This window comes from Fusarium graminearum, chromosome 1, assembly GCF_000240135.3.
Source record: "Fusarium graminearum PH-1 chromosome 1, whole genome shotgun sequence".
Taxonomy (NCBI): domain Eukaryota; kingdom Fungi; phylum Ascomycota; class Sordariomycetes; order Hypocreales; family Nectriaceae; genus Fusarium; species Fusarium graminearum.
The window spans coordinates 2,103,798-2,116,173 of record NC_026474.1 but is presented as its reverse complement, the minus strand read 5'-3'; the positions used below and the strand labels follow the sequence as shown (position 1 = coordinate 2,116,173).

The following is a 12,376-nucleotide window of genomic DNA, read 5'->3' as shown; positions in this document are numbered from 1 at the left end:
TACTGTGCCGGCTGCCGTATGGAGCCATCGGCAGTTAGCAGCAGGAAGTTGACGGAGTCAGGGCATGTAGAGTTACGAGGTTAAACTCTGTGAATACTACCATGAGATGCAATTTGTCTTTTCAGAAATGAATGTTAAAGCTGAGATATAAAGGGAATACATGTTGGTTTTGAAAGCGGCTCGTATATGATTGTAACTTCTCGCCACAATCTGCGAGACCAGGCTGAGCTATGTGACCGAGCATTCAGCTTTCTGATGATGATACGTGCGTCCTTTTGAGATAAATGACTTAGGTCTGACACATAGTATTGAATATCTATGAGGGGTTTATATGGGTGAGTGAAGCCGGGTTGCGTATCAAAAATTCAAGTCTTTACACCAGTACGAAGCGTCTTTTCTCCATAGTCACATGTCTGTGTACTCAACAGATTGATCAATGGCAGTACAAGATCCTGGTGTAAAGGAGCTGGAAAAAGGCCCGTGTGATAAGTTGCTATGACCTTCTGGTTTAAGGATTGGCACCAGTAGGCATCTTGAGGACAGTATGATGGTTGCTACAGGGGTGCGTAAAACTTCTTTTTGTAGATTGTCATGCTCACCGGCAGTATCTTCAACAGGTCATTCATTGTTAACCCTATTTACCTGGCTCTAGGCAGATTCAACTAGCTCTTGGAAGTATGGTTCCGATGAACATGTACGTATAGGATGCTACTTACCTAGTATATGTGAAGACTTTCGTTTCTCATGGGTTGTATGTTACGTAGCAACGGAAACCTTTCAAGATCAGGAATAGTTTGAAGCTCAACGACCAAGCGGCGTGTCTCTAGCAGAAGTCACAGAACATAGGGTTTGAGGTTCCATCGTTCATCTTGCGGTGAGCCCTTCCGATGCAACTGACCACCCTGCCCTGGGCTTTCTAACCTTTTCTACTCGCTCGAATAGGCGACATGCAGAGGATCTGTGCTACCCAAACATGGGGCCATCGAACTCAACAGTCCCGCTACAGATGGACAGCTGCATCTCATGCTAGCGGGCCGGAGCATTGTTGATGTGAAAGGAAAAATTGTCACTGGGTGGTGAACGAACACAGCATGTCTCACGAGGTATAAAAGTGTGCAGAACAGGTAGAGACAACTGTAGTGGGGGTTAGCAAAGTCACTTTTCAGCCACGACAGAAAGAGAGCAACTCAGTGCACTTATTCAATATGCATTTGAATGCTTTGCGGGTGCAAGAATTTCAATAAGGGCATTGTAGATATTGTTTTATCAATCCATTTCACAGTCGGGTTTCGAATGAGGTTTGATAAATGAGCTCTAGTATTGGCACTGTATTTTTACACATAATTAACATAGTCTCTCACCGTATGAACAACGACTCTTAACAGTGTGTTGGTTGTGTTCAAATATCTAGCGTTGCACACGTTAAAAAAGGGCCTAAAGCTAAGCCTGAAGCAAAACGGCATCCAAGTATCCTCCACCTTGTTCAAGGTATGTCGGTACATGCCATGTCCCTGCTAAGTTGGCGGGGTCAAATTGAATGCAACAGATGCCAAGCTGTTTCATTACCAGCGCATGCCAATCGTAACAACGCGTCCAAGATAAGACACAGGAAAATCGAGAGGACCTAAGACTAGGTAGGAATTCGGTCCAGGCGTGTCTTTACATCATCGAAAGAAAAAGAGAGCGAGGAAAAGGAGCAAGCCACAACCTTCTTCTGTAACACTCATCGTATCCTCTGACTTCCATCATCCCCTCCCCCCTCTTCCCCCCCGTCTCCACGGGCCCATTTTACAATTCATCATGCTCCTCCGCAGTAGAGCTCTCGTCCTAGTTGCCGGCCTATCAACCTTGATTCTCTTCTGCTATTGGGCTCGAACCCCTGAATACGTTGGTCCCCGATATGGACACGGCCCCTACAACCACAACCAAAAGCACGGCTGGCCCGTAAAGTCTTCCTTGTGGAGGCAAGACCAGGATGATAACTACTACTGGAAGACTGTCAAGGTCAACTATCCTCACACAGCTTCGCAACCACTGCCCACCTCCCCTCCCCTCACCTATCCCAAGGTCCAGACCACCTTCCCCGAGTTCAGCATAAGTGCCGCTGAGTTGCGACGCGAGCGCCAGCAGGCAGTCAAGGCCACTTTCACAAGATGTTGGAACTCTTACAAGAAGCATGCCTGGATGGCTGATGAGCTCAGCCCCGTCTCGGGTGGCCAGGTCAACCCATTCGGTGGATGGGCTGCTACTCTCGTTGACTCCCTTGATACCCTCTGGATTATGGACATGCACGATGAATTCAAGGAAGCTGTTGACGCTGTCGACAAGATCGACTTCACCCAGACAGAGCTAAAAGAAGTCAACATTTTCGAGACAAACATACGCTACCTTGGCGGCTTCCTTGCCGCCTTTGAGCTGAGCGAAGACATGCGTCTGCTCCACAAGGCAGTCCAGGTTGGTGAAATGATATACAAGGCTTTCGACACACCAAACCACATGCCCATCACACGTTGGAAATTCCACGAAGCGGGACAAGGTAGCAACCAGGTCGCTGGTGGAGTTCTCGTTGCTGAGATTGGAAGTTTGTGCATGGAGCTCACTCGTCTTTCACAACTTACGGGAGATCCCAAGTGGTTTGATGCTTCGCAGAGCATCATGGATCTACTGGCGGCACAGCAAGACTCGACCAAGCTCCCAGGCCAATGGCCGCTAACTGTTGATGCCAAGAGCGAGATCTTTAACCAAGGAACAATCTTTACTCTTGGTGCCATGGCTGATTCGGTCTACGAATATCTACCCAAGATGGCAGCGCTGATGGGTGGTCAGTTACCCGTCTACCAAACCATGTACGAGAAAGCTGTGGACTCGGCACTGAAACTCAACCTGTTCCGACCCATGACTCCTGAAAACAGAGACATTTTGGTGTCGGGTCAGATCCGTGCTAAAGATAAGGACGGACGTATTTCTTTCGAGCTCGAAAGCCAAGGACAACATCTGGTGTGCTTCCTGGGAGGCATGCTGGCGTTGGGCGGACGGCTATTCAATCGCCAACAGGATGTGGACGCTGCAGCCAAGCTTGCAAAAGGTTGCATCTACACATATGAGGCCTTTCCTCATGGCATCATGCCTGAGACCTTCATGATGGTTCCCTGTGATTCCGCAGACCAATGTGAATGGGACGAGAAGCGATGGAGGGAAGAGGTCCTCAAGGAAGCCAAGATCAACGAGGGCGACGCCGCACAAATAGACGCCATCATAAAAGACGAGCGCCTCCCCAAGGGCTTCACTCGCATTCCTGACCGTCGATACATCCTCCGTCCTGAGGCTATTGAAAGCGTCTTCATGATGTACCGCATCACGGGTGAACATGAGTATACTGAGCACGCGTGGACCATGTTCAAGGCGATCGAGGAGGCGACAAAGACAGAGCTTGCGAACACGGCTGTATGGGATGTGACTGTCGCAGGAGAGAAGCCTCGCGCGGTAGATTCGATGGAATCGTTCTGGATGGGCGAGACGCTCAAGTACTTTTACCTCATCTTCAGCAATCCGGATCACATCAACCTGGATGAGTATGTGTTCAATACTGAGGCGCATCCTCTGAGACGTCTGGTTGCTTAAGTCTGTTTGGAAGGGATGAATATGTCGAATGTTTTCATGGTGAAATGCATGAAGCTGAGCGAGCGAGCGAGAGGAATGCACACAATCCAGAGGCATCAAATGAAGAATGAAATAACACAGTCGTGGAAATACAATAATCAATTGATATAGCTCAGGAGCTGAAGATACGCATTCAATTAAGCAACTTTTACAAAGATTCAATCCTCTTCCAGCCCTGTTAGCGGAGCTTTTCAGTGAGGCCCAGCCAGCCAGTGATACTAGTGGAGGTTGACGGGTTTGGAGTGCTGAGTCAGCGCTCTCAGCAATTGATGAAACGGAATTCTACCAGAGGCTACCAACTCTCCCCACTGCACATCACAAAGCCGCACCCGCACCCGCACTGAACCGCATCCTGACCTGGCACAAGGACACTCCTTGCTTCAGTATTCTCAACCCGTGCGACGCGGCAGACAATTGACTGCGAATTAATTGTTTTTGATATTCTTTGATTTGTTGAGCGAAGAATTCATTTGGCATTTTAATCCCTTGCTCGGTTTCTCTTCGCTGCCGCAGATAGACGCAGCGCAAGTGCTAGATTTACTTACATCTATATCAAGTGCGGTCATCAAGTATCGACAAACTCACATTGACAGACTAAAGAAGCTTAAACTCTTCTTTTGGAAGAAGAACTCCCGTTTGCGCTGCTTCGACGAACTGCGTCTTACCCTCATCAGCTTCAAGGCCACCCGTGTGCCTAGAACAAGAACGACAACGGCAGTATTTGCTTGACGGCGCAAACCCACCAAAGCCCAAGATCCGGAACCAACCTTGAATAGTTTTCAAATCGAATCGACCGACCGTTTCGGACAACAGACGTCATCATGTCGAACCAGGCAGTCGGGGGCGTCTACAAGGCTATTATTGACGAAGTTGTCAACAGCTCGCGAGTTGATTTCGAAGAGAGCGGCGTTGAAGAGTCGGTGCTAGAGGAGTTACGACAGGTAAGAAAAACGCCTTTTTGTCATGTCATGTCATGTCATGTCGTTGTCTTGTTTGATTCGTATTGCTTCGTTCTTTGGCATTACCTGACGCGGGCGGGCGGAAGAAGCCTTCGCCATCAACAAAGACGAGTGTCAATGTTTCTCGGCTCTGCTTTATTCCCAAATACTCCCACTTTCCAACATGGATGGAAATGCTCAAAAAGAAGAACATCTGCTTGAATGCAATCCACCGTCCAGAGGAAAGCAAAAGGCTGAAGGTCGCATCGTGATCAAAGCGGAGCGCATTGCACCGAGCAGAGGAAGTTGGGCGGGTTATGGGGGAGAGGGGGCGACACAGCACTATTTGGGTCTTTTAAGTCCAAGGCCCCTGCTGCGATTGCCTTTCCGCCCTGTGACTCGTTCCGCCGACACCCGTTGCTTTCTGATTGGCCCTTTCCAGACATTTCACTCACTCCTACCCACTCGAATTTATCAAATGACCCGTCCTATCATCAGCACAAATATCCGTATTACACTTGCACTGCCTCTAGCATAACATTTACAGTCATCATCTATCTAGGCTGCAGGCTGTATTTGTATTCTGCCTTGACACATCCCCTCCCCTCATCCATTCCTGCCGTATTGTATTGTCTCTCGCTTGATCTGCAGAATGCTGTCTTGCTGCATAACTCCGCTGCCATGTAAGCGGAATTGTGAAGTCAAGCACCAAGACCTCTCTTTGCTAGCTCTTTTACCACCATTGTGAACCGATGATGTACCTTGTATCATGGTGAAACCAAAGATAACTGACGTGTTGATAAAACCAGGGATGGCAGCAAAAGCTCACCCAACTTGATGTCGCCGGGTTTCCTTGGGATCCCAAGCCCGACCCTCCTCCCGCACAAGCACCACCGCCTGCTATGGCAGCCGCGCAAACTCATGCCCAGGCTCAATTTTCACCTCATCCTGGCAACCCGACAGGTCTTTCTCTGCCAGGGATGGCTCAGCCCCAGGCTCAGAATGGAGTCAAGCCTGAAGGTAGTTATGTCAAGACCGAGTCTCCCGTGCCCATTAAGCAGGAACCCGGTCTGCAGGGCAACCCAATGGCGTATCAACAGTACGCCAACCCCAATATTAACATGAACGACAAGAACAACGTGGCTGCCAACCGTGCTGCCCAACAACTGCAGGCTCAGTACGGCCAGCGTGCTGCAGGCTCTATCAATGCTTTGCACCAGCAACAACAACCACACCCTCAGCAGGGTCAGCAGCAACAACAACAACAACCAGCTCTACCCCAGCAACAGCAGACACATCATCAACAGCAACAGCAACAGCCTGGCCAACAGCAAAACCTGACACAGCAACAACAACAGCAACAGCAAATGTATCGTCAGCAGATGGCCGCAGCAACTGCCCATCAACAACAGCAACACCCCTCTAATGGCCAACCCCACATCCAAAACGGCCAGACTGACGGCGCTGGCGACGTGGACGACTACGAGGGTGTGCTTATGCAACGGGCTGCTTCTGGTGATTTCTGCGAACTCGGACGGGTTGAGATCGACCGCATGCTGCATGAACAGATCCTTGCCAAGGCTAAGAGTATGGAGGGTGGCGGCCTAATGGTTCCCCTGAAGGAAGCCACTCGACACTCGTCGGCTTCGACATCACGCAAGGCCAAGGGCAAGCAACCGGCCGCCTTTGACGGAGGTGATGACGATGAAGAAGACGACGACGATGCTATCAACTCGGACCTTGATGATCCCGAGGATGAGCACGATGACGATGATGTCGATGACGACGGGCTTGGCAACATCATGCTCTGCATGTACGACAAGGTCCAGCGTGTGAAGAACAAGTGGTATGTATCGATGTGCTTTACACTGGATTGCGTGCGCATAACCTACGTTTGTTTACTAACTCCATTCACAGGAAGTGTACACTCAAGGATGGCGTCTTGACAGTTAACGGCAAGGAGTATGTTTTCCACAAGGCTACAGGCGAGTACGAATGGTAGTGGATAAGACATGCTTGGAATACCACGGTTTTGGACTTCGAGTCTAAGACCGTGGCGTGATGTATCGAAGCAACACCTAAACAACGGCGATCGTGAGGGGGTTCAGTGAGTGAATTAAAACAACTCATGGCCGCGGAGATGGGCCACAGGTCATGTGTGCACACGTCGAGGCATTAGCAAAGTCCGTAAACGGCGCAATTTGCGGCCAACAGACTGGGACCATCATATCAGGATGTTTAGCACCAGCTCACGTTATGGTTGGAGGCCTTGCCCCCGCTTCCATGTTTATAGGTGAAGGTAGTATGCCTATAATAACATGGTTATTTTTAAAGAAATGATTTTATGGCCTTTAGCGTAGTGACGTTGACTTCCCTTCTAGGATGCTGTGGTCATTTAAAGTATGGGAAAAAAAGCGAAACAATGTACATTGTGCAACACGCTGACAACCAACCCAACCTAGCTGCGGGTGACGTGCAAGGTCGAGCGACAGATTTTACTCAAATACCTAGATAACTATGGCTATGGCCTTCAAAAAAGACTCGTGTTTTGCTTTGTGCCTTGCCAGGTGGACCACGCTTGACCCGTGTAGAGCTAGGGCTATGCTGTTGGTCCGTAGCGGTGGGATTGAAGGGCGAAGTCAAGTGAGTGAGAACGCGCGCAGACCCAAACTAGGGTCGGGCCCGGGGGCTGGGACCAGAAGTGATATGCAGCCACCAATTATCGTGTCTTGTTGGCTCGACGAAATGAATGAGACCCTGTCGGATCAGCTAGACAGCGCTTTTCGGCGCCTTGTTGCGTCGGTGGTGAACGAAGGATCTTGTCTTCGTCTGTGCTTTGCGTAAGTGAGCCTTGGCCTAGCCGAACTTGCAACATATGTACAGAGTAGCATCCTACCCGGGGTTTTGCGGCAATAAGATTGCGGACCGCTGAGCATACCCGAGCAGGTGGGCATATGCAAAGCCGTTATCATCCTCATGTAGGTATTATGAGTTAACCTTGAACCGCAACAGCATGTAACATTGATCCTTCCCTATGCAGTCTTGGCATCGCAGTTCCTGTGCTTGTGAACTGAACCCCAAGTCCCAAGGTTGTCTTACCAAGTTCAATTTCACAGACCCCACACCTCGACCCGACAGTCTGGGACGGGTCGGGTCTTTAACCAAAGCGGCACGGACAGCAAGGATTGTGGCTGGCCTCACTTCCCGGGGTACGTACATGTACTCTATTGTACATGCACCGTTTCATAGTGGTGAGACGGTCTCAGCCAGGGGCGGCAGACTCACCCCGTTGTATAGCACACTCGTCCTGCATGAATGAGAACGAAAATCGAATTTCGGCATCATTACTGCTGATAAGATGCTTGCTGGCTCCGTCAGACGACAGCGTGTCAATAATCCACAGGATATTGGATACCGGTTATGTACAAGGTTTGTCGGGACACACATACCGCATGTACAGTCCTCTTTTCTTCAGAGACAATGGCCCGTATTCTTGTACTGTAAGTATCAACGGGTCCTGCAACCAGCTAGCAAAGCGTTCGTCACACTCACCTGATAAGCCTATTGCGTTTGAACTTGGTAAACACCAAGCAGCAACAAAACAATTTCACTAACTGTCAGCTCTTGCGTTCAGACACAGCAATGACTCGTGGGTCAGATTATCACCACTCTAGGACGCTGGACGGATTGGTGCAGGCACTCTGTTAAGTACCAAGTACAGTACAGTACAGTACAGTCTCTAGGTATAGTGCGATCCGAGGGGACGGTACAGCCTAGTCCTTAGTAGGTTGAGAAGGTGCCAGCTAACTTTCGTCTCGTATCAAGGTCCTCGCGACAGGGACTAGTGTCGTGCCCAAACTCATGGACGAGTCCGAAGGCTTCCACACACACATTCACCCATTCCTTCCTCCCTGAGTCTTCGGGGATAGAGGCGGTGAGGGGTAACACATCCATGTTAGATGGGCAATTGAAGCTAATCATGGTGGTCGTCCCAAAAGCAGATGGTACCTTGACTGTTATTGCAGGGTACAGTAGTCTGGTAAATCCGCTTGGCTGGCTACCTTGTATGCTTTGTCTTGCGGTAGTTTGAGCTCAGTTGGTGCTTGTTGTATGGCTTCAACTTCGTGCCTATGGGATATGTGGTCATAGGATGGCAAAACCAAGCACTGGAACTAGTGTATCGGGGAACAGCTTGGAAGTCGTGTGGAATATGCCGTGGTCGACTTGGTTCACGCTCGATGATAGTGCGGAAAGGCTGCCCGGCAATGATCGACTTGTCCTTTTTTGCAACTCTGTTGTCAAAGGCTTGCACTTTGGGAACGCTAGTACGCGTAGCGTGGACTTGTTCCCATCAGCGGAGTTGTCGCAGGGTGGATTCCATGAGTATCACCCAGTGTGCTGTTGAGCAATTATGAATGAGGGAATGTTGATCTGGGGCTACACCCCCAAGTATTAAGATTAGAAAGTGTCATTTTGTGGACATCACGCATACCTGTCGTTTGTTCATACTGTGCGTGGACTCGAACGACTGGTTGCACGATTCACAACTCGTCGAAACAGGTTCAGTGGGATCTATGTGACGAAAGAACATATCTGACCCAATCCTCTGGTAATCTTGGTTAGCGTGGGAGCAGGCAGGGTCAGGGATGCATGTAACCAACAGTCCTCCCTCATCTTGTCCTCTTTTAGAACTTGCATGATGTTACTCCGTACACCTTGGGTAAACCCATCATGGGCTCTGATTGGTGCCATTTCATAGGGACTCGGAGGGACTACCTACCCGTCGGACTCAAAGCGGCCATGAGGAGTTCGGAGAACTAACGTCACTTACAGCACTTGGCCGAACTGCCTGTCACCAAAAGCAGCAAGTCGTAGGAGACACAGATGATGGACGGTCTAACAACCATTCGACTATTGCTTTTGAGTTGTGCTGGCTTGGAAAGAGGACTGCGCATGAGCAAGCTGTGGCGAGCAAAATACCCCGTGGAAGTTGTCCAAAGGAGAAAAGCAATGGATCTTTAAGACGGAAACCACGGGTAATCTTTAATCTGCTGACCCCAAACTCTTCAGATTAGGGGCTGGTTGATTGAGCACGACACAGGGATACGGTGTTGGTTGTTGTGCTGCCCATATTCACATAGAAAATGTGACAAGGAGGACATATTGCTTTTTCCCTTGGTTGCTAGCACGGTAGTACTGGCCTTAGGATGTTTCGTTGTGGTCTCATGGTCTCATGGTCTTTGTCGTCCGTTGAACGTCGATAACGGTGAATGACTCGTTATGCTACACAGCCAGCCAGTCGGACAAGAGCTGAGAATCAGACATGGCAGCAAAATACTGCATAGCAATGTCAGATCAGCATGCAGCCCATGGGCGAGAAGTCAAAGATATGGCGACCCCATGGGTCTATTGCGAGGGTTTGGCTCATTGCAAATCCGATGCGCTGGTTAGAATGGGGAGTGCCCTAGTAGGGCTATGACTTAGATCGACCACAGATTACCAGGATGTGTACGAGAATAAGTTGATCAGGCGGTTAAGCTGCGTGCCCCAGGGTTGCTTTTCTCCTTTTCTCCTTTTCTAACGCGCTTCAATACTCAAATCGATTGTTGACAAAGATCTAACTAAAAAGGAAACAAAAAATAGGCACAGCTTGAAGTAGGTTAGTGCGTCGGTTACGGCTCGAATAGTGGTAACGTTGCGAGGGTTCCCAAGTCGGCAAACCTGGCCATGTTTATGACCTTTTCATATGTTATCCGTTGTGTAATAGCGAACTGTTGGGTAACAAAAAAATCCCTTCAGAGATAAATGGAAGCGAGTTCTCCGGACTGGTAATGAGCGGCACGTATGTGCATGTCTGATCAGGTATCTGATCTGACAGTGTTACTTCCAAGGTCCATCGGTGAGGAGAGATTAACTTGATGATGGAGTAGGACTTCCCAAACGGGACAGAAATTAAACCGCAGTAGGACGTGGGGCCAAACAGCGCTAGAGCCCAACGCCAACAATTTAAGAGCGAGCCTTGGGTGACAGGGGTTTCGATCGCTAGTTTCGCGAAGCATTCCTCTAGCGCAAGGAAGCCCTGAAATGGCGGTTTCGTGCAACCAAGGCCTGCAACAAGCGGGTAATACAGCAGGTGGCGGCGACGGAGCATCTCAGTGAACAGTGAGCGAGCGCCGAGCGGGCACTAGGGAAGTCACCCAAGGCATCGGGTTGACTTGTTTGTGCGCATGTGCAGTGGCTGTAATGGACTGCAGTGAGACGAGTGACGAGATTTGGATATTTTATCAAAGAAAGAGTTGGTCGGAGAAGTCTTTTTTGATCTGAGTTGACGGCAGCATCACCTGATCATCAAGGTGGGAGATCCAATTGGTCTCAACAGGTTCCTTCCTTCCCACCCTGTTGCGAGCCGCTTACCGTTGACGGAGGAAGGTGACTACCAACCTAAGCCATTATATTCAGAACATCTCAATTTGCTGCGACATGAGGCAGGAATGGCCTATCAAGTAACATGTAATCCAAGACAAATTCCTTTCTAAATTAGACACACGACCCAATGAGATTTGACTCCGGACAGTATCCGTGAGCAGATAGATATGCCATTGACCAATAATCTTACATGTTGTTTGAATCTCAGAACAAATCAAAAAAAGAAAGCAGAGGGGCGAGCCAATATCGACTGCTGTATACTGAGTCATGGTCTGGGCAAGACTAGAGTTGAACATGACGAGCCTGTTGTTTGATACCCATGAGAACTTTGGTCTCATTTCGCAAGGTTAGATCAGTCGATCCATCTAATTATCAGATCAACAGCTAACTGAATGGCAAGTCCCTCTTTAATGGCCCTTGTTCCCTGTTGGTTTGATGCTAAGCTCACTAGAGACAAGACCGCTGCCGGCTAGGGGCATCGGTATCCTACCCCGAAACACAGGCGCTTCCAACCAACAGCGGTACCCTGTCCTCCACAATGACAGCGATCAATGGTTGATCGCGGCGCGGTTAGAGTAATGGAACCAACGCGAACGATGAAGTCAAACGGCAAATGTCCATGGTATCGAGACTGGCGGGCGCCTAGGCTAACAACAGAGCAGCTACATTATGACGCCTGGACAAGAATATAAAAGAGCCAAGGTTCTTGAGGGAGGAATTCCCAAGCACCTGAGAGTTTGTTTCGTCCGACATGTGAGATCCGGCACTGATCTATCACGCTGATGGTGAAACAAGGTCACACCGCGGCCCAAAACACATACCGGGAGTTTGGAAAGGCAAACGAACGACCCCGAATATGAATGTGGTTTCGAGTGGCACAGAATAACAAACCCTCGTTTCCGCCATGGAAACCAACGTCACAGGCCAGCAAAGCCACGACATGGCCTCCAGCCCTCCAGACCGAGCTAGGCATGCGGTGGAAGAGCTCGATGCGATGCAGGTGCTGCAGGACCTGTCAGCCAGACTGTGTGCAGTCTGTTACTGTAAACTATGATGTGGTAGGTATGGACGGGTAGGCAAGGCAAGTTAAGTTCCTTGCATCACGGACAGCGGACTAGTATTAGTGGTTCTCCCTGTTCATACGCATATCGTGCCCCGCCAGCCCAGTCAAAGCTAATACTGTACCCATTTCAGTCCAGCCATATCGCGGTTGGTTTACCCCCTTCCTCTGATGACTTGTGGTGTTGAGGCGGCGGTTTGGCCCTACCATTTGGCCGCACCCCTGGCCGAGTCTTGGGCAATCCTTTCTCTTTCTTTAGTTATTGTTGCTTGACTGATTGATTCTCCAATTC

The 12,376-nt window shown here is 49.5% G+C and overlaps 2 protein-coding genes across 2 annotated transcripts; both read left to right on the top strand.

The window, feature by feature from the left end:
* Positions 1 to 1,800: 1,800 nt before the first annotated feature.
* FGSG_00659 (uncharacterized protein) lies at positions 1,801 to 3,621 on the top strand (the record flags this gene model as incomplete). The annotated part of the gene is made up of 1 exon (XM_011318050.1): positions 1,801 to 3,621. The coding sequence occupies one exon, from the start codon at positions 1,801 to 1,803 to the stop codon at positions 3,619 to 3,621; it is 1,821 nt and encodes a 606-aa protein (XP_011316352.1).
* A 1,746-nt stretch (positions 3,622 to 5,367) lies between these two features.
* FGSG_00658 (uncharacterized protein) lies at positions 5,368 to 6,600 on the top strand (the record flags this gene model as incomplete). The annotated part of the gene is made up of 3 exons (XM_011318049.1): positions 5,368 to 5,370; positions 5,408 to 6,444; positions 6,516 to 6,600. The coding sequence occupies 3 exons, from the start codon at positions 5,368 to 5,370 to the stop codon at positions 6,598 to 6,600; spliced, it is 1,125 nt and encodes a 374-aa protein (XP_011316351.1).
* Positions 6,601 to 12,376: the final 5,776 nt, after the last annotated feature.